Here is a 19480-nt window from a genome sequence, read left to right as displayed (position 1 = left end):
CCAAATCCAACTCGGTTTCATCAAACCCACACAGACAGTCGAGGGACCTGCTCGCGGTTCCCTTGTTTCATGCCGCTGGAAATAATGCCTTAGCAAGCAAACATAATGAAGCAAGTCGTATCGTGTTCTTGACCAATTCCAATGCATCTACATGAACATTTTCCCCATCATCTTTATTTATTACTAAATAATTACCACTTAAACAGACAATATCTTAAATCTGAATATCCTTAAGGAGTCTGCTGAAACACATTGTAAAGAACATTTAGTGAAAATCTGGCATTCTATCTGGTCATTTCTTAGCTAAATAAAAAGGTGCTTTAGCACCAGCCCTATCTACAGACTCAAGAAGGAGCTACACAGGATTTTTCAAGAGGTTCTGAAAGGCCCACCTGCTGCAAATGTTCACTCTTACACACTCATCCACCACTCCTGCTCTCTTCCCTCATCCAAACACTCTTAGAATACAGCTGAACTGAAGACATGAACTCAGTGCCCCTGAAAGGTAAAATCTTGAACAAGTCAATGCATCAGCTGCAAGGGGAAGAAGGGGTCTTGGAGAAGAAACTGGTCGCTGGGGTGAGCTAGGAATCCTGCTAAGCTGCTTCACACTGATTCTTCTCATTGAATAGTCCTAACCCTGTTACAGAAGGTGTCCACAACTGCTTCTCCCTCCGCTACACTGGAACTGCTTTGAAGAAATGTTCTGAAGGGAAACCACGTTTAAGTACTACTATCTGGGGGCCCCTGGGTGGCTCAGTGGGCTAAGTCTCTGCCTTCGGCCCAGGACATGATCTCAGGGTCTTGGGATCGAGCCCCGCATCGGGCTCTCTGCTCAGCAGGGAGCCTGCTTTTTTTTTCTCTCTCTCTCTCTCTGCCTACTTGTGATCTCTCTGTCAAATAAATAAAATCTTAAAAGAAAGTATTACTATCCGTTAAGCACTTTCCCGACATCTTTAACATACTTTTCAGCTTCCCTGAGGGGATAAGCAGGTATATGACAGGAAGACAGTAACCCAGAGAGGTTACAAGGCCTGAGAAGGGCAGACCCATGTACTGCCTATTCAAGCATGGGTTTCTGTGTAGCATGAGAAGGGAAAGTCTCAGAGCCCTGGGACTTTATGGTTCTAAATTAGATCATCTGTGAGAATGATTCCTTTGTGTTTGCTTAGGCCCAATCTTGATTTCTATGTTTCTGTATGTAAAACTGAAGGAGCCTAAACAATCAGATGTAAATTTCCTCTTGGATAAAACATAGCTATGGTCAAACAAATGTAAACTGAATTACCAAAAATATATATAACAGAAAATCAATACAAAAATCTGAAGTTTACCAATGAACGCACAAAAGATGTTTTAGATGAAAAAATACATGATTTTTTGCTCCAAACGTTTTATTATATGTACACCTATTTCTCATATACATAGACACCGTGGCTTAACAGAACAGTAAAGTGACCTACCAACTGGTACTTAGCTAGTGGGAGCATTTAAACTTCTCATTTGTAGTGGAATCTACTTCATGAGCCCTTCTCTAAATCTTAGATCAATTTCAGCAGGTATTATGGACTGAACGTTTGTGTCCTGCCCTCAAATCCACATGTTGAAGCCCTAAGCCCCAATGTGAAGGTACTTGGAAGTGAGGCCTCTAGAAGGTAATCAGAGTCAGGTGAAGTCATGTGGGTAGGGCTCTCGTTATGGAATGAGTACCCTTCTAAGAAGAGACACAGGAGAGCTGATTCCCACCCTCACTCTCTCCCTTGTAAGCATGTACGAGGAGGAGGAGGCCGTGTGAACATATAGGGGCTGGCAGCCATCTGCAAGCCAAGAGCAGAGGCCTCAGAATGAAGCCTGCCTTGTATGCACCTTGACCTTGGACTTCCCAGTCTCCAGACTGTGAAAAGTAAATTTCTGTTGTTTAAGCCCCCCAGTCAATGGCAGCCCTGACTAGGACAGGGGTAGAGAAGAACTTTAAATATCACCTACTGACCACCCTCATTTTACGGGGAGGAAAACTGAAGCCCAGGAAAGAAAAGCGACCTGCCTATATTCCAATCATTTAGTATTTAAAATAAATATTCCCAAATTTAGTATTTAAAAAAAAAATCATTTCTCTGCAATATTTACTCTATTAACAGATTTTAAACACTAGGTTACTATAAAATGAAAGGAATGAAAATAAATGTCAAGTTCAGAAAATAATACTGCATGTGTCACAGATTAAATCATTAATCAAATGGACTTAATAACAAAATGATGCCTCCTACCTCTGGCTATCTGAACATCTTTACCATACAGAGATTCCAAGAGGAAACCTCAGCACGCTGAAGCACCAAACCTCTGGAAAAGATGGGTTTATTTCATGGTACTGTCCGACAAGTGGATTTCCCCTCCTAGCTTAATCTGGTTAATTACTTTTTAATTAAATAATAACCACAACGATCAGTACTTCCAACTACAAAGCCATATGGAATTCGGTCCTATCTGCTGAACAAACTATCCTATCAATTTTTTGACCCAACTGGTTCTCTTCACGAAATCAGGTCTTTCCCTCTCCACCTACGAAGGTTTCCACAAGGAATAAATAGCTCTGACCTGTGCGCCTTGGTTAGGACTGCTTCTCAAAAATCAACAAATATTATTCTCATTCAAAATAAAAGTATAAAAGCAGATTCGCTGAATCACAAATGGGCCTCAAAGGTTACATTTATAAAGAAGACAACATGCAGTTTTTCATTCACAATTTCAGGCCTGTCTTCCAAACCTTGCACACAGCTCTTTAATTCAGCCCACTTTGTTTTATTAAATGCCATATTATGATTTTCCCCATTCAGACTCCAACCAGGCTTCTTGTTGAGGACATGGAAGGAAAACTTAATTATTGCTGCTTCGGTGCATCTAAATTTATTTCATTACCAGAATCAACAGAGTAGGGCCTAGATGCTGTTGTAGAAAGGCAGACGGATATGGAATGTAAACTGCTCCTTCCTCTCCCCTTTCCCCCGCCTACCCCACCCCTCAAAGTTCCAGGGTTGGAAAGCATCCTAACTTCTTTTTTTTTTTTTTAGCCAGGATGTACTAAAATTAGATGGGAACAAAGGACTGACATTTTCATACTAGAGGGGTGAGGAGAAAACGTGCGCTGGCAGCACCCGCTCCCTTCTCCATTTAGCTCCCTCCCCCGACTCTGCCCAGCTCTGACAAGCAGCATGGAGGGCCAGAGCAGGAGAGCTGCGACCCTCCCAACAGCACTTCGGTTCTGCTAGAGTCACAGACAATAATAAACCGCTTCATCGGTAAGTATGTTAATGAAGAATGAGAAATACAGTTCAAGGTCCCCTTATGCAACAGAGTGTTTTCCTATTTAAGTTCCTCATACAACATCCAGGATACGCTAATCCTAGTTCATGTGTAAATTTTTAGGTATTTGGGAAAACAAATGTGTTAGACTGGCTTTTCTTAAAAAGCTTCTGGACAGCACGCACAACAAAGATCACTCACAAAATACTTATTTTCCGATGCAGTAATAATAATACATATTTTAAAATATAACATAAAAGAATTTATCATTTCTTCAGAATAGGCCACTTAGAAATGAAAAAGGTACATTTTGGTTTTTCCCTATCTTCTTCTAAGAAACTGGGCAAGTTATTTGCAATTACTCTAAGGCACAATTGATCTCGCGGTTGTAAGTCTTCCTTACAATAGTATCAGCATGACAAAAGTACATTCTTCCAGCCTCTACATCCAGTTTTTGAAGTCCTACTCCATAAAAGTATGATATTGATACACTGAGGTCCTGCGAATTATTCCTATCTTTTTAATTTGGTTTCCCTGGGCCTACACTACAGGTCTACACAGTGACAGCTCAAAATTCAGTTAGAGAAGCCCTTTTAATGATTAGTCTAATGCACTGAGTTGTAAAGATTTTTTAAAACTCAGTAAGTACTGACTCAAGCTCTCTTTTTTCCTGGTTACTGGAGCCCATCTTGACATCTAAGCTGGAAATGAATGATCTTTCAACAACACTCCAGGGATTTTGCTAAGGTCATATTCAATCATTCATTAGGCTTCTTACCCCTCGCTTTTCAGAGTTCTATTGTAGAGCTGGTTTTATTCAGCATTTATGTAGCCTGTGGGCTTGGGTATTTGTCTGCTTAATGTTGAGTTTCATTTCTATGCCCCTAACATAGGAACCCATCAATTGACCAAAGAATTTCAAACTATTCTTTTACTTTTCTAACAAATTGCATGGTGTGTATGAAGAATAAATTAGCATTAATTTTCTTCCATTAACTGTTAATAAAACATGCTCATGTGCTCCCCCTTCATCTAAGGACATCTCTGTTTCCTGCCTGACAGAGAAATGACAAGGGTTTCCTAATTTTTTCCCACTAAACAATTGTCCTTCAACCTACCATGCTCCTGGTCTCCCACAATCAAGCTCTAGGTCATGGGCAGCCTCCTTCCAGTGAAGTGTACTAGACAAGACTCCTTTCAGAGCCCATCAACAACCCCCACACATACAATTAGCTAAAGAGGTTACTACTGTGGAACACAAGACACTTGGTCTCTTGCTTTCAAAGCAGAAAGCTCTCTCTGGAGCACGTACACTCTAGCTCACAGTGCCAACAACAGGAAATCAAACCCAGGCCTCCCCACAGCAGCAGAATGCTGGCCTGGAGAGCAACTGAGTTTTCACATTTGTATATATTTTCATTATGGACTACCAGACACATGCATGCATAAATACGTAAAATAAAATTATTTAAGAAAACATATATCAGAGTCTATTGACATAAGCAGGGATACTCTATTTCTTTGCATACCAAGTTAAGGAAAATTATTTCAAAGGTTAGAGACTAACAAAGGTTCCTTAAAAATTAAGCTTTCTACTATACTCCGGATGAACGTGAATTAAGGTCAACATATACTATATAATATTACAGTATCACAGAAAATTAAAAATAAAAAGTAAACTGAAACACATTATTCACTCAAAGACTTAAAGTCTTTTGTATGGGGTACCAGGGTGGCTCAGTCGGTTACGAGGCTGCCTTTGGCTCAGGTCGTGATCCCAGGGTCCTGGGATTGAGCCCCACGTTGGGCCCTCTGCTCAGCGGAAAGCCTGCTTCTCCCTCTCTCTCTGCCCACCGCTCTGCCTACTTGTGCTCGCTCTCTCTCTGTCAAATAAATAAATAAAATCTTTTTTAAGAAAACTAAAAATAAAAAATAAATAGAAGTCTTTTGTATACGTTTACCTCCCTTCCTCCCCCCAAATAACAGAAAACTGCATGCATGTCACAGACGAAGAAAGGCCAACTTGCTGCTACTACAATGGGGGGAAAATCAATTCAAGGACAGTTTGTACTTATTTTAAAATGGCTTCAGTCAAGCTGCCAAGAGGAGTGTCAGGTTTGATTCTCATATGCATAAATGCCAGTCCCAAAAAGCAACTCTAACTTGTGCACCTGGCTTAAAACAAAATGTTCTGAAACTTTCTATTTGTTAATTGGTGTAACCCACCCATTCAGCCTCAAATCCCTTGGGGCCGGCCGCGCGCTTCCTACACACAGACGCCCTGCTCTGCAGCAGTAACAGCGTAATGAGAAGCAACAAGGGCACGCAGGCTCTGGAAAGAAACTTCGTTTGCATTTCAAACAAGTTTCCTCAAAATAGGAGTGTCTTTTGATGAAATAAAATTACAATTCCAACTTTTTATGCAGAGAAACCAGCGCTCACTACATAACTCACGCTCCCTTTTATAACCGTATAATTTCTTCCAGTTACCCACACAGTCACGTGCTTTAACGAAACTCAGTTTAACAGTCACATATTTACGACTTGCTTCAGTAACTTGGGGCCATTTACTGGCCTCGTTTTTTAAAGTGTGGTATTATTTGAAAATACTAATTTAGTGTTCGCATTTTGGGACCTTCCATTTGTTCTAATTTCAACCTCTGAGAGGCTGGCTTCCAGCAGGATTAACTGATAAGGAGAGATCACAAATCCCTTCTCCTGATCTTAGCAACAGCTCCATGATTCCCCCAAATCCTTCTTCTCTGCAAATGGAACATACATCCCCCGCCACAAGGGTGACTCGAGGAGCTTTTCAACAAAGGCCCACTCCAAGCTATCGGTGAATCAAACCCAGTGCCTCAGTCTGGAGCACAGAAAGCCCTTTCTGTTAGAGTGATGCTTGAAAATACCAGACGTAACAACTCAAAATTCTAAAAAAAAAGTACTTCCATACTACTATCCTATTTGATATCAAGGAACAATAATATGAAAAAACAACAAAGAGCAGATCTCCTCAATAAATTATGAACTGTTTTCCTGTGGTTTAAGATCCTTTGCCTAATTTGTAACATTAACGCAATTTTTTGGTAAGTTTAAATCACATATATTTTGAAGGAACTCCTCACTCTTTACATGTTAAAAATTAAAGGTTTTCAAACAATGTTATTTGTGTTGAAAGCTTTTGTAAATGTCTTCAGTTATCTTGTGCAAGGCAGGTAGTAATCTTAACGGCTGATTAATGTTGATTTAAATCAAGCCCCTCTGCTCCCCGTACTCCTGCCCCCATTCAGACACAAAAAGAAAAGAAAAAAGGATTATAATGCTAGACTTACTCGTTACTAGGTTAACATTTGCCAAACAAAAATCCAACCAATCCAAAAAGTTGAAAATCATCAAAAACTGTATCACTTTAAAATCTGTATTGTGGCTCCAATATGAAAATATTATCCCAAATACAAAACTGGCATTATATATTAACATCTCTCTTCAAAAACATTAACAAATAAACTTTCTCTTTCTAATTAGCCCTAACTAAAATATCTTTGTCCCCACGTCCTCAAAGGCTTATATATACTTATAGCCTACACCACCCTTTCCCGAAAGAATGCCACTATTCAGTTCTTGGTTAGGCAAGTCCGTTAAGACAAAAGGGAGATGGAGAAAAGTAGGGAAGGATGACGCACTAACTCACGGGCCACAGACCAACACTGTCACAACAAGGAGCTGCAGAACTCTTGAAAATTCGACTATTCGATTTCTCTGACAGTGTCTTCTCTGGACCAGTCCTGGTTCCCCTACTGAACTGCAAGTACCAATAAAGCAAAGACTTAGAGGAGGCAGAGGGGCTAATATGCTAGAGGAAGAGAATGGGTTTTAGTCAGACCCAAAGAATCCTTCCTGGCTCCATCCTACACTAGCTTTTTTGTTGTTGTTGTTGTTGTTGTTTTAAGATTTTATTTTGGGACGCCTGGGTGGCTCAGTTGGTAAAGTGGCTGCCTTCGGCTCAGGTTATGATCCTAAGGTCCTGGAATTGAGTCCCGAATCGGGCTCCGTGCTCAGCAAGAATCCTGCTTCTCCCTTTCCCTGCTGCTCCCCCTGTCTGTGCTCTCTCTCTCTGACAAACAAAATCTTTAAAATCAATAAATAAAGATTTATTTTTAAGTAATCTCTCTATCCAATGTGGGGCTTGAACTCACAACCCCGAGATCATGTTGCATGCTCTACCAACTGAGCCAGTCAGGTGCCCCAGTACTAGCCCTTCGGTATGAAGAAACCGGAATAAGTTAATACATACCTTGAGAAGATATCTAGAGGATTCAGTGACTTAATACTATAATGTAACTTAACACGGTGCTAGCAGATAATAGGATTTGTTAGCTGTCTTTCCTACTTCCTGTTTATCCTTCGCGGTGTGTAAAAGGCCATCAGCAGCAAAATACAAGCTCAATAAATATTTCTTGATCAACTCATACATTTATCTGATTTTGTTTAATTATACACTTGAAAACTAAGGGACTTTTCTCAGGTATTAAAAATTTTTTTTTAAATAACCACCATTCAACCCAAAATATTATACTTATTATGTTTCATAGACAGTTTAATAAAACGCTAAGAAAGTTGGTGTTTATTATTCTCGCCCTGGAGTAGTTTCATCAAATCTTAATGAGCAGCTATATTCGATTCAACTTTTCCAAGGCACAAAAACTAAGAATACATGCTTTCTGTAAATTCATTTACTGCTTTAAGGTTTTTGACTGTTCAGCAGTTACAGAAAATTTTTTTTAATCAAAGAGAAAAATACATCTCAAATACAAAAGAAAACTTTAAATGGTTCTTGGTTGGTCTCTAAAACTCAACCGCTCACATGTTCATATTCTTACCAACCCATTTCATCTCTTCAACATGTGCATCCTGGGTACTTACTAAGCATTTATTTGCACTGGCATTTTCTGTGTCAGGTTAACTTTGATGTGGAGCTTCTTAATGAAGCTAACTGAATTTGTCCAGTGGAAAGTCTCACGTTTTCTGGAAAACCAATGCCGTTACACTGTTTCCAGATCTGCCTCCAAAGCTGAACGTGGGTGTTGGCAGCTCTTCGAAAAGTTCAAACCCTGTCAGACAAGATTAAAATACTTTTAATAGGGACTGAATCCCACAGTTAAGGGAAATTTGTATGAACAATGTACTTGCAAACCTTTTTTATAAAACTATTAACTGTGACGGAATTTCACTTGATAATTTTTCAGTTCTACTGTGTGCACAGAGTGCATACACACTAACGCTTGAAACTGAACAAGGAACAGACGAGCCCCAAATCAAATTGCAGAAAAGAGGCTTTCCATCCATTCCTCTTTCCCCCACTTCCTGTCTACGATCCCTACACTCCGCCTCTCCCCAGACTGCTGCACCATCGCACTTGGAGGAAGCAGCCATCACGTGCTGAGGTCTTCCCAGGATTCGGGCACTGTTCTGAGGGGTTTATATGTAGTAACTCGATCCACATCACACATATAAATGTACTTAATACAGAGGGGTCAAACAATGTGGAAATCAAGATGCATTTGTAGAAGATGAAAAAGTTCTGGAGATGGACAGTGCTCGTGGCTGAACAAAAATGGGAAAGAACTTAATGTCACAGAACCGTACGCTTTAAAATGGCTAAACGGTAAATCTTACCTTGTATATATTTTACCACGACAAAAAAAAAGAGTTTGTAAACAAAAACCAAGATCTAGACTGAACTAATGAAGGATCTGGGAAGAAAAGGAAGTAGTAACTTTCAAAGCAGCACAGTGTGACTTAAAAATTAATGTGGATTCAAGAGTCCTGGGTTCAAGTTCCAGCTCTACCACTTACTAGGTGAAAGATATGCTGCCGGGACCCTCAGTTTCTATGCAAGGAGGTTACACATAACAACGCCCCTACCTACCTCACAGTGATTTTGCAAAGATCAAAATAAGATAACACAGTATTTTCCTGAACTATAAAATGAAATGGAAAGTTAACATTTCATTATTTAGTTTTGAAAAACTAAGATAAGCAAGGCTGAAGTTAACCATGGTTTTCCCTAAGCAATGGGACTATTAGTTTGGAGGGTAGATTTTTTTCCTGCAAGGTGGGGGTGTCTGCATTCTGGAAGCTTCCTTGCCTTGAGCTTCAGCTGAACTAACTCTTATAAACAGAAAAAATATAAAAGGATATATATTGGGGCACCTGGGTGGCTCAGTGGGTTAAAGCCTCTGCCTTCGGCTCAGGTCATGATCCCAGGGTTCTGGGATCGAGCCCCGCATCGGGCTCTCTGCTCGGCAGGGAGCCTGCTTCCTCCTTTCTCTCTGCCTGCTTCTCTGCCTACTTGTGATCTCTGTCTGGCAAATAAATAAAATCTCAAAAAAAAAAAAAAAGATTAAATTAAATAAAATCTTAAATAAAAAAAAGAGATATACATTAGTATCAACTGTGATTCTAATTCATATTCTTCATCAAACTTCATCAAATCTTAACAAGTATCTATAAATCAAAATGCTCATTAAAACTGATAAGAAAACTTCTCCAAAGAGGGACAGGTCTTTTATTTATTTATTTATTTATTTATTTATTTATTTTTAAGATTTTATTTATTTATTTGACAGACATGCAGGCAGAGAGAGAGAGGAGGAAGCAGACTCCCTGCTGAGCAGAGAGCCTGATGCGGGGCTCTGATCCCAGGATCCTGGGATCATGACCTGAGCCGAAGGCAGAGGCTTTAACCCACTGAGCCACCCAGGCGCCCCGGGACAGGTCTTTTAAATAACATGATGTCTCTTAACGCTGGAAAACATAGTCACCGTGGTGGATATATGGGTACAGACTCTATCTTTTTTCTGTAATTTCTATGCATGTTTAAAATACTTCGTAATGGAAACATTCAAGAGAAAATGGAGGGGCACCTGGGTGGCTCACTGATTAAGCGTCTGCCTTCAGCTCAGGTCATGATCCCAGGGTGCTGGGATCGAGCCCCACATCAGGCTCCCTGATGTGGGAAGCCTGCTTCTCCCTCTCCCACTCCCCCTGCTATGTTCCCTTTCTCACTTTGTCTCTTTGTGTCAAATAAATAAGATCTTTAAAAAGAGAGAGAGAGAAAATGGAGCTGTCTGTGTGAATTCTCCAAGACTAATCTTTTAACTCTTTGGACTAACCTACAGAATTGAAGTGCTTATATTTTAATAAATAACAGACCGAAATTTTAAAGTGGTTGTAAGCCAATGATAAGTAATAAATCATTTTAGTTATTTTAACCTATATCCTTCATGTTGGGGTTATTGACATTCTTCAATCTTTTTCTTAACAAATCTGGATTATTTATGCAGTAAAACAGGTTTTCTGGAGTTGTTTTTAACTCAGTAGTTTTAAGAAAGTAAAGTTCCTTGGACATCAAATTAGAACATCCCACTATCTGGCAAATGATTCAAGTAATCCCCACCAAAACAAATGACATCACAAAATGTTTATATAAATAGCGCTATAAAGGAAAAATACAAGATTTATTTCAACAGTTTTGTTTCAAATAAGGAAAGAAGCAAAGAACCTTAAAAGACTGTCACAGGGACCACAGAAGCCAGTCGCAAGAAGCCACTGGCAAGCCCCTGGGCAGTGATGCATGTATTCATTTAGCGTTCTATCTCTAACTCCAAACACCATATTCTCAAACAGATGCCTAAAAAATGTCCTCAATTCTATGTATTTATTTAACATTTCCTGTTGTAACATTTTGCTGAAATTCTGTATTAAGCTCTGAAAGTGAACATAACTTTAAAGTAGTTCTCAGACACAGACACAATTTTAAGCACACTTTACCAGGCTAACGTCTGTTCCTCATTATCAAAGACAGACAAATATGTTTTTGTCTGGTGGTTCCAAGGGTAAAAGAGAACACCTGTATTTAAAAACCAGGAAAGAAACTTGCCCTACACAGTGTTAACTTCAAGCATTTATTAAAACTGTCAAGCTTCAGGAAAAAGGAAAGACTATGGATACAGGGCCTCAGCAGTTCTAAACGAAACAAATTTAACATGGAAGATAGTAAAATTAATGGCATGAAATACAAGACAATAAATCACATATAATTCTTGTTTTCCAGAGGCAAGAGTAATGAAACCACAAGCTCACATTTCAAGCTTCAAACACTTCAAGTTTTACATTATATAACCTGCCGAAGTCACTGAATGCACACAGAAGGACATGTGTTAAGTGTTCTCCCACCTACTGCCTATTCCCTTATTACCAAAACGAAAACAAACTCTAAGATAAAAGTACATGCAAATAGTTATAAATTCATTTCCCATCAGCTTGTGGCAACTGAGATTCAAAATTTAACACAAATTTAGTACCATATCATCTTAATAGTCCATATTCCACATAATATAATCTTCCATATCATATTAATATTCCATCCTAAAAAATCCCTCCCCTTTCTTTAACAAAACTTCATGCTAATCTTAAAAAGAGTCTGTGAAAAAAAACAAGCAAATACTAGTCCTGGATTGTCAAGGTACTTTCCCAGAAATGCCTGTGCACTACATGAACAAACTGGCAGGTAAAATACTCCTTTAAACATGTAAGAACAGTCTGCCAATGAACTCAAAATATTTGTGCATAGATTACAGATTCTCAGTTCTCACAAGATTCCCACGTAGTAGACACAGCACTAATTATAATTTCTTAACAGGGCAAGAAAGGATCCTGTCTTGGCACCAAAACCTTGAAAAAGGTAGAGCTGTCCTCAAGAATTAACAGGAAGCGGGGGGAGGGGGTTTGGGAGAAGGGGGTGGGATTATGGACATTGGAAAGGGTATGTGCTTTGGTGAGTGCTGTGAAGTGTGTAAACCTGGTGATTCACAGACCTGTACCCCTGGGTATAAAAATATATGTTTATAAAAAATAAAAAATTTAAAAAAATAATAAATAAAAAATAATAATAATAAAAGAAATGCAAATTAAAAACACATGCCTATTAGAATGGCTATAATAAAGATAATAATAAACACAGAAAAAAAAAAGAATTAACAGGAAGCATTTCTACTACAAAGTCCCTACATTTTTTCTGTGCAACATTAAAAATAATTGTTCTATGTACAATGAAAAGATAAATCCTAAATACCCAAATGACCATTAGCAAGACACAGAAAGTATTTAGAAACTACAAAGTCTCATGTCAGATTTTTCAAAATACTGCTCCCATTTGCATATGACTGATTACTATTACTGCTGATGACCAGTCTATCAGTACACTAGTCCGAAGCACAATGTATATGCTTTCTGTTTGAGTCTCTAAATAAGAGATTATATAGCTTAAATGAAGAACTTAACTTTTATAGACTCATAAATGTTAGTACCTCACTGCCAGGATTTCTTGGAAAATTTTGGAAAGGACTCTGGATCTCAGGATATTATTTCTTTGTCCCTTGCCTATACAGTTAAAAGAGAAGAAAAGCGGGCAGTTCCCACAAACGGAACAGTAAAACACTGTAACACCAAGGGGGAAAAAAAAACCATTGAAATACATGAAACCCGAAGTAAGCACACATTAACAACACGTGGCCATTTACCTTCACTGAATTCATCTAGCAATTCTTCCTTGGTCCAATTGCAAGAGGTTATTAGAAAAAAGCCTTTCACGTTCAACGCCCCAGACAGGGATTTCACATACTGCTTCCTCTTCTCAATCGCATTGTCAGGATTAAGGCTTATGGCATCAAAAGTTCCTTTGTCAATACAAATATGAAATCCAGACAGCTTTGTGGAAAGATTCAAAAAGTCTTCTACCTATATTAAAAATCAATGTCTTTATGAAAACAATTAACACACAATCTCTCCTGAATTCAAGTGACAATCTGTAAAAGATTACGGATAAAAATACCAATGAATTATGATGGCATTTTACATATAATAAATATATTTTCAACTTTATAGCTAACTTTTATGTGCTTCATTCTAAGATCATTAAAGCTAACATTAGTGGGAGACTAACACTGTTTCCTGGACATTCCAAATCTCTACAAATTTGGAAACAAATCAAAGCCAGGTGTACGGCCTAATAATACCAGCACATAACAGAGCCTCCAAGCCCAGCTTATGAAAGTTATTTCCATCAAAAGTAGAATATTTGACATGTTCTTAAAGATGACAAAAACTATGCTGAACTCAAAACGGGTCATTAGAAATACGATGATTTTGGGCGCCTGGGTGGCTCAGTGGGTTAAGCCACTGCCTTCAGCTCAGGTCATGATCTCAGGGTCCTGGGATCGAGTCCCGCATCGGGCTCTCTGCTCAGCAGGGAGCCTGCTTCCTCCTCTCTCTCTCTCTCTGCCTGCCTCTCTGCCTACTTGTGATCTCTCTCTGTCAAATAAATAAATAAATAAAATCTTAAAAAAAAAAAAATTTAAAAAAAAAAAAAGAAAGAAAGAAATACGATGATTTTTAGCTGATATGATTACCAGTTACGTGACTCAAAGTAAACTCAGTAAAATCAGAAGTTGCTCAGCCCTGACCAGCAGCTCAGCAAGAACTATAGGATAAAATGAATGGCATAAAGCTTAAGAAATCAGAAGACTGGGGCGCCTGGGTGGCTCAGTGGGTTAAAGCCTCTGCCTTTGGCTTAGGTCATGATCCCAGGGACCTGGGATAGAGCCCCACATCGGGCTCTCTGCTCGGCAGGGAGCCTGCTTCCCTTCCTCTCTCTGCCTGCCTCTCTGTCTACTTGTAATCTCTATCTGTCAAATAAATAAATAAAATCTTTTAAGAAAAAAAAAAAAAGGAAAGAAATCAGAGGACTATTTAAACTGCAGTTACTTAACTTTATAAATACCATGCAGTTTAGGTTGTGGAAGTCACACATCAGCATATCATTCATTTTCAATAACCTATTAGTATATTTTAAGCACCTGAGCCAGTGATCTGCCACAATTTCATTTAATACAATACTTCGTCAGTGTACTTAATTCTGAAAAGCTACTTTGAAAAACTGAGCAACTAGCTATTATTCATACAACCTTAATACATTAATCATAAACACTGTATTACCTAAAACCCTTTGATTTTAAAATGTGGATCTTTATGTTTATCTACATTAGAACATGGTTTCTTTTCTCCGCCCTCACACCAAAGTATTCATTATACCTGAAGCAAAGGATGACCACTATTCTTAGGAGCTAAGTTTAGAGAGGGTCCTATCTGAAACACCTGTATCAAAGTTCCCGTTCATTCAACAAGTATGTCGTGAACACCTATTAAATGCAGGGATTTCTCAGTCACTGAGAATATAATAGTAAACAAAAAAAGAAAGTGTCCGTGTATGAGAATATATCTTATGTTCTCTAAGGGAGAAACAACAAATAAATAAGCTAAACAAATAACTTTAGATGAAGTGCTTTGAAGACAACAGAAACAGAATAATAAACACAGTGAGTGACAGGGAAGAGAGATGTTTTGGAAAAGGAGTCAGGAAAGGTCTCAGAAGGTGGTATCTGAGCACAGATGTGACTGATGAGAATGAGCCAAACAAGCTCAGATCTGGGGCAAGAATATTTCAGAGAGAGCAGGTAGAAAGACTGGAAAAGAACAGGCCCCACATGTTTCAGGAGCAGAAAGCAACCCAGTGTAACTGGAATACTGGTGAGAAGAGGAAACCAGGTGAGAAAGGAGGGGCTTTGTAAGGGGGGTGGGGACTCGGATTCCATTCTCAATGCAACGGGGACATTTTTAAAGATCACTCTGCTTGCCCTGTGGTAACAGAGGGTGGCAAGAGGAGCAATGGAGAGGCCACGCAAGAGGCCACCGCAGCCACGGAGGCAAGAAATGATGGCGGCTCGGACTTCGGAGGGCACAGAGGAAACAGCAAGGAATGGGCACGTGCCTGATACACTCTGAAGATAAAACCAACAGAAGGAGACACAGGACTTAAGGCAAAGAGAAGCATCAAGGATGACTCTTCCGGTTTTAAGTTAATACAACAGGTGAATGGTGGTATCAGTAACAGAAATGGAAAGACGGCAGTAAAGCAGGTTTAAAGAGAAAGTAGGAGTTTCCTTTTGGACTAAATGAGAGACTACTGCTATCTAGGCAGAACTGTAAAATATGCAGTTTTTAAGTCATTCTAGAGCTCAGGGCACCTGGGTGGCTCAGTTGGTTTAAGCAACTGCCTTCAGCTCACGTCATGATCCTGGAGTCCCAGGATCGAGTACCCACATCAGGCTCCCAGCTCCACGGGGAGTCTGCTTCTCCCTCTCATCTTCTCCCCTCTCATGCTCTCTCTCTCACACACTCTCTCTCAAATGAATAAACAAAATCTCTAAAAGGTAAAAATAAAAATAAATAAATAAATCATTCTAAAGCTCAGAGAAGCCTGGGCTAGATCTATAAATCCAAGAGTCATCATCTCCTTATGGATCACAGGACACAAAAATAAACGAACTAATCTTCGGTGGCACTACACCACTTTACGTATCTACAACTTTTTGACCTAGTTAATCCAAAGTTAGCGGCCAGTATTTGTGTGTGTTCACAAACATGAGAATTAACACACTCATACATAAGGAAGAGGAGAAAATAACTTCCCCAAGCTGACTAGACTGAAAATTTTCAGTTACTTAAAGATGTTTCAATTTGGGTTATTTATAATTAATCCTTAATTTACAAGTTCAAAGATATTGTTAGCAAATATACTCTAGAAATGCTTAAACTTTATAACTTATATTTTAAAAAATTTATAGTAATATAATAGTTACCTTCAACTTAATGTTAGATAAACCCTCTTTCTCTATAATACTTCCAGAAAGCTGTATTGCAGAAGGTGAATAATCAATTCCGGTAATATCAGAGAAACCAAATTTTGCCTAGAGACAGAGAAACAATTTTATACTTTAGTTTAAAATAAAGTTTTAACATACTGCTTTGCTTATGAATTGTAACATTCCTTTAGGACTGGGACTGCTTTATTTACATAATAGATCAAGTGACATATACTATCCAATAATCTACAGTTTAAATTTTATTGTAGAATCTAAATAGACACTAAGAGTTCAAATTTATATCAAGTGACAATTCATTTGTTTTTATAGTATTTGGTTTCTATTCCAAAAGAAAATTCATTCTCTCAAAGATAATGAGAATGTACATGTAATATTTTTGCCTTCAAGCAGAAAAATGTAACATGAAACTTCTGATGTTGACATGCTCTAATTCACACATAAATCTGTCAAAAATTTTACTTAGCACAATTAAGTTATATGAATAAATGAAATGAATACGTAGTAAGTTCTTGAAAAATTTTCCTTCAGTATAACTACAAATCACAATTTTCAACCAGCCATGTGATTATTAACCACATTACATTTGTACAGTATTTTTTTGAAATGTTGACAAAAACTATGTGAGGTAAGTTGTTGGGCAAGTATTAATATGCCGGGGGGGCCTGGGTGGCTCAATGGGTTAAAGCCTCTGCCTTCGGCTCAGGTCATGATCTCAGGGTCCTAGGATCGAGCCCCGCATCGGGGCTCTCTGCTCAGCAGGGAGCCTGCTTCCCCCTCCCTCTCTGCCTGCCTCTCTGCCTACTTGTGATCTCTGTCTGTCAAATAAATAAATAAAATATTTTTTTAAAAAAAAAGTATTAAAATCCCCAAAGAATCAAGGCTCAGAGGACATTAAGAGTTTTGAGCCAAGAACTTTAGCGCCAGCTGTTCACTAGCTGTATGAACTTACCTAGAGTGTGTGAGCCTGTGGCAAAAAAAAAAAATGATGGCTTCCGGTCCTCACCCCACCCCTTAACACTGTGCCGAACATTTTTAGAACAATCAGGCTAAAGGTAATTTCAAAGGAAATTTGAAGAAGAAAAGCAGTGTAGCCTGAAATTCTATTCCTGCTCTTCACTATTTACCTAATTTATTTCCTTCAAAACTTAACCTACACCTACACCTTCCATTAAGACTACCTTGACTTTTCACCTAGTGGCTAATTGTAAACTCTAGTTAACACACAAATTATATCCCACAGAATTTTTTTCCCTTTGATTATTTTTATTTTAATCTCAAGGTCTACCATCCCCACTTTGATGCCAACTCTTTTAGTTGTCCCACTCCGTACTCTTTGACATCTTCATTTTCTCCCAGTTTTCTCTCAAATCCTTCTCTATCAGGAAGCCAGGATAATTCTATTAACTGACTCTTACCAGTTCCCTCTTCTCCCATGCCTATTTATTCTTACAACAGAACTTATAAAAATATCATATACAGATGTTTTAGGTTTGTAGAACAATCATTCAAAACCTCAAACTATCTGCAACATTTTTCCCATTTGGTTTCTGGCACTGAGTGAAAAATAAGCAGATATTCAAGGAAACAACAACTGATAAGAAACCAAGGGAGAAGAACTGACATTAGAAAAGACCACAGGAGACCCAAATAAAATAATGATCAGAAATCAATTTTAAAACAACTGAAATAAATGACAGTTCATGGAGAATTCTGAGACCTGAAAACTGTAACAAAGAACCAAATGAATAACGGAAATGAAAAAAGCAGTAATTAAACAGATTCAAGGGTAGGCTTGACAGTAGATTAAACACAGAAAAAAAATTAGTGAATTTTAAGAAAGGTCAAAAGAAAATACTCCTATTAGGCAAAGAACAAAAGGCACAATCAATTAAAAACAGGAAACAACATAAAAAAAACCAAAATATAACACTGTATAAAATCTAAAATAAATGTAATAGGACTCTCAGGAGAAGAAATGAGAATGGGGCACGAGAGAAAATGGAATATGGGTCAGAATTGTCTAATACCAATGAAGGACCTCAAGCCACAGACTAAAAAAGCAATATAAATCTAAAGAAAATTGAAAAAGAAAAAAGAAAACCAGTACTGTGTATCTGATAAAAACCCCAAACAGGAAAACCTCAGAAGCATCCAGGGAGTGGAGGGTAGCGAGAAACACAGGAACAAGAGACTACCTTCGAAGACTAACAGTAAGACTGAAAGCTGACAATAAGTCATAAAGAATGGAAGCCCGAAAATAGCAAAGGAAAAACTGCAGTCTAAAATTTTATGCCCAGCAAAAAAGAAAAAAACCCATCAAAAATGTAGGTGAATCACTTAAAAAGCCCTTTTATAAGTAATGACGATTAACATCACAAAAACAGACAACAAAACATTATGTGCCACAGAAGCAAATATAAATGACCATCTATTAAGTTCATTAAAAAAAAAAAAAAGCAAACTGAATTTGTAAAAATCTCTGAATCAGAGATTATCAAAATTTTACTTTGAAGGAACAGGGCAGGGACACCTGGGTGGCTCAGTCAGTTAAGGCTTCTGCCTTCAGTTTGGGTCATGATTCCATGGACCTGAGATCGAGCCCTGCGTGGGGCTCCCTGCTCAGTGAGGAGCCTGCTTCTCCCTCTCCCTGCTGCTCCACCTGCTTGTGCATTCTCGTTCTCTCTCTCTCTCTCTCTCTCTCTCTCAGCCAAATAAATAAATAAAATCTTAAAAAAAAAAAATAAATAAAGGAATAGAGCAGAGCAACCCTGTCGGGACCCCTCTCGTTCCTGAAAGGTTTTTTTCCTGTATCCTTGCTTAATAAACTTCTATCATTTACTCACAAGAAGGAAGGAAAGAAGGGAGGTATGGAGGAAGCAAGGAAAGAAAGAGAGAAAGAAAAAGAAAAGAAAAGGAAGAAAGTAAAGAAAGAAAGTGAAGGCAGGCAGGCATAAATATTTTTGGGCTTTCCCAGCCATACAGTCTCTGTCCCAAATATTCAGCTCTACCACCACAGCACACATGCAGGTACAGACAATATGTATATAAATGCGTTTCAATCAGTATTTTTAAAAACAGAGGAAGGCCAGATTTGACCCTCAAACTGTAGTTTACCGTACCTTATTCTAGATCTAACTTCTGATCTACAAAAATACAGAGTGCAGAAAACATTTTAAATGACAGAAGTACAATTAGAAAAATCTACATCATGGAAAATCATTTGGGACTAATAAACTTTACCTTTTACAACAAAAACATCACATAGTTAAGTAAGGAAAAGGTGCAGGGGAAAAAAAGCCTTAGAGAGACTATCAACCAAATGCAGTATGTAGTCTCGACAGAATAGAAATTAGAGAAGAAAAAGTCCATGAACTTGAAGACATACCAAATCTGAT

At 38.4% G+C, this 19480-nt stretch overlaps 1 protein-coding gene across 4 annotated transcripts in view; it reads right to left on the bottom strand.

Annotated features, from left to right (window-relative positions):
- EEF1AKMT2 (EEF1A lysine methyltransferase 2) overlaps nt 1–19480 on the bottom strand; it is a 70713-nt gene that overhangs the window by 38872 nt on the left and 12361 nt on the right. For 3 of the 4 annotated variants that reach the window (XM_059172902.1, XM_059172901.1, XM_059172903.1), the window contains exons 4-6: nt 16062–16169; nt 12885–13101; nt 8019–8411 (exon numbers count right to left, since the gene is read on the bottom strand). In XM_059172902.1, coding sequence (XP_059028885.1) covers nt 8317–8411; nt 12885–13101; nt 16062–16169 — 420 coding nt within the window. In that variant the 3' untranslated portion in view covers nt 8019–8316. Of the gene's footprint in view, nt 1–8018; nt 8412–12884; nt 13102–16061; nt 16170–19480 lie in introns of those variants that run through there. The other variant, XR_009353223.1, reaches the window with a different exon arrangement.

Source organism: Mustela lutreola, chromosome 4 (genome assembly GCF_030435805.1).
Source record: "Mustela lutreola isolate mMusLut2 chromosome 4, mMusLut2.pri, whole genome shotgun sequence".
NCBI classification, from domain to species: domain Eukaryota; kingdom Metazoa; phylum Chordata; class Mammalia; order Carnivora; family Mustelidae; genus Mustela; species Mustela lutreola.
The sequence above is the reverse complement of the archived record's forward strand: the minus strand, read 5'-3'. Positions and strand labels throughout refer to the sequence as shown.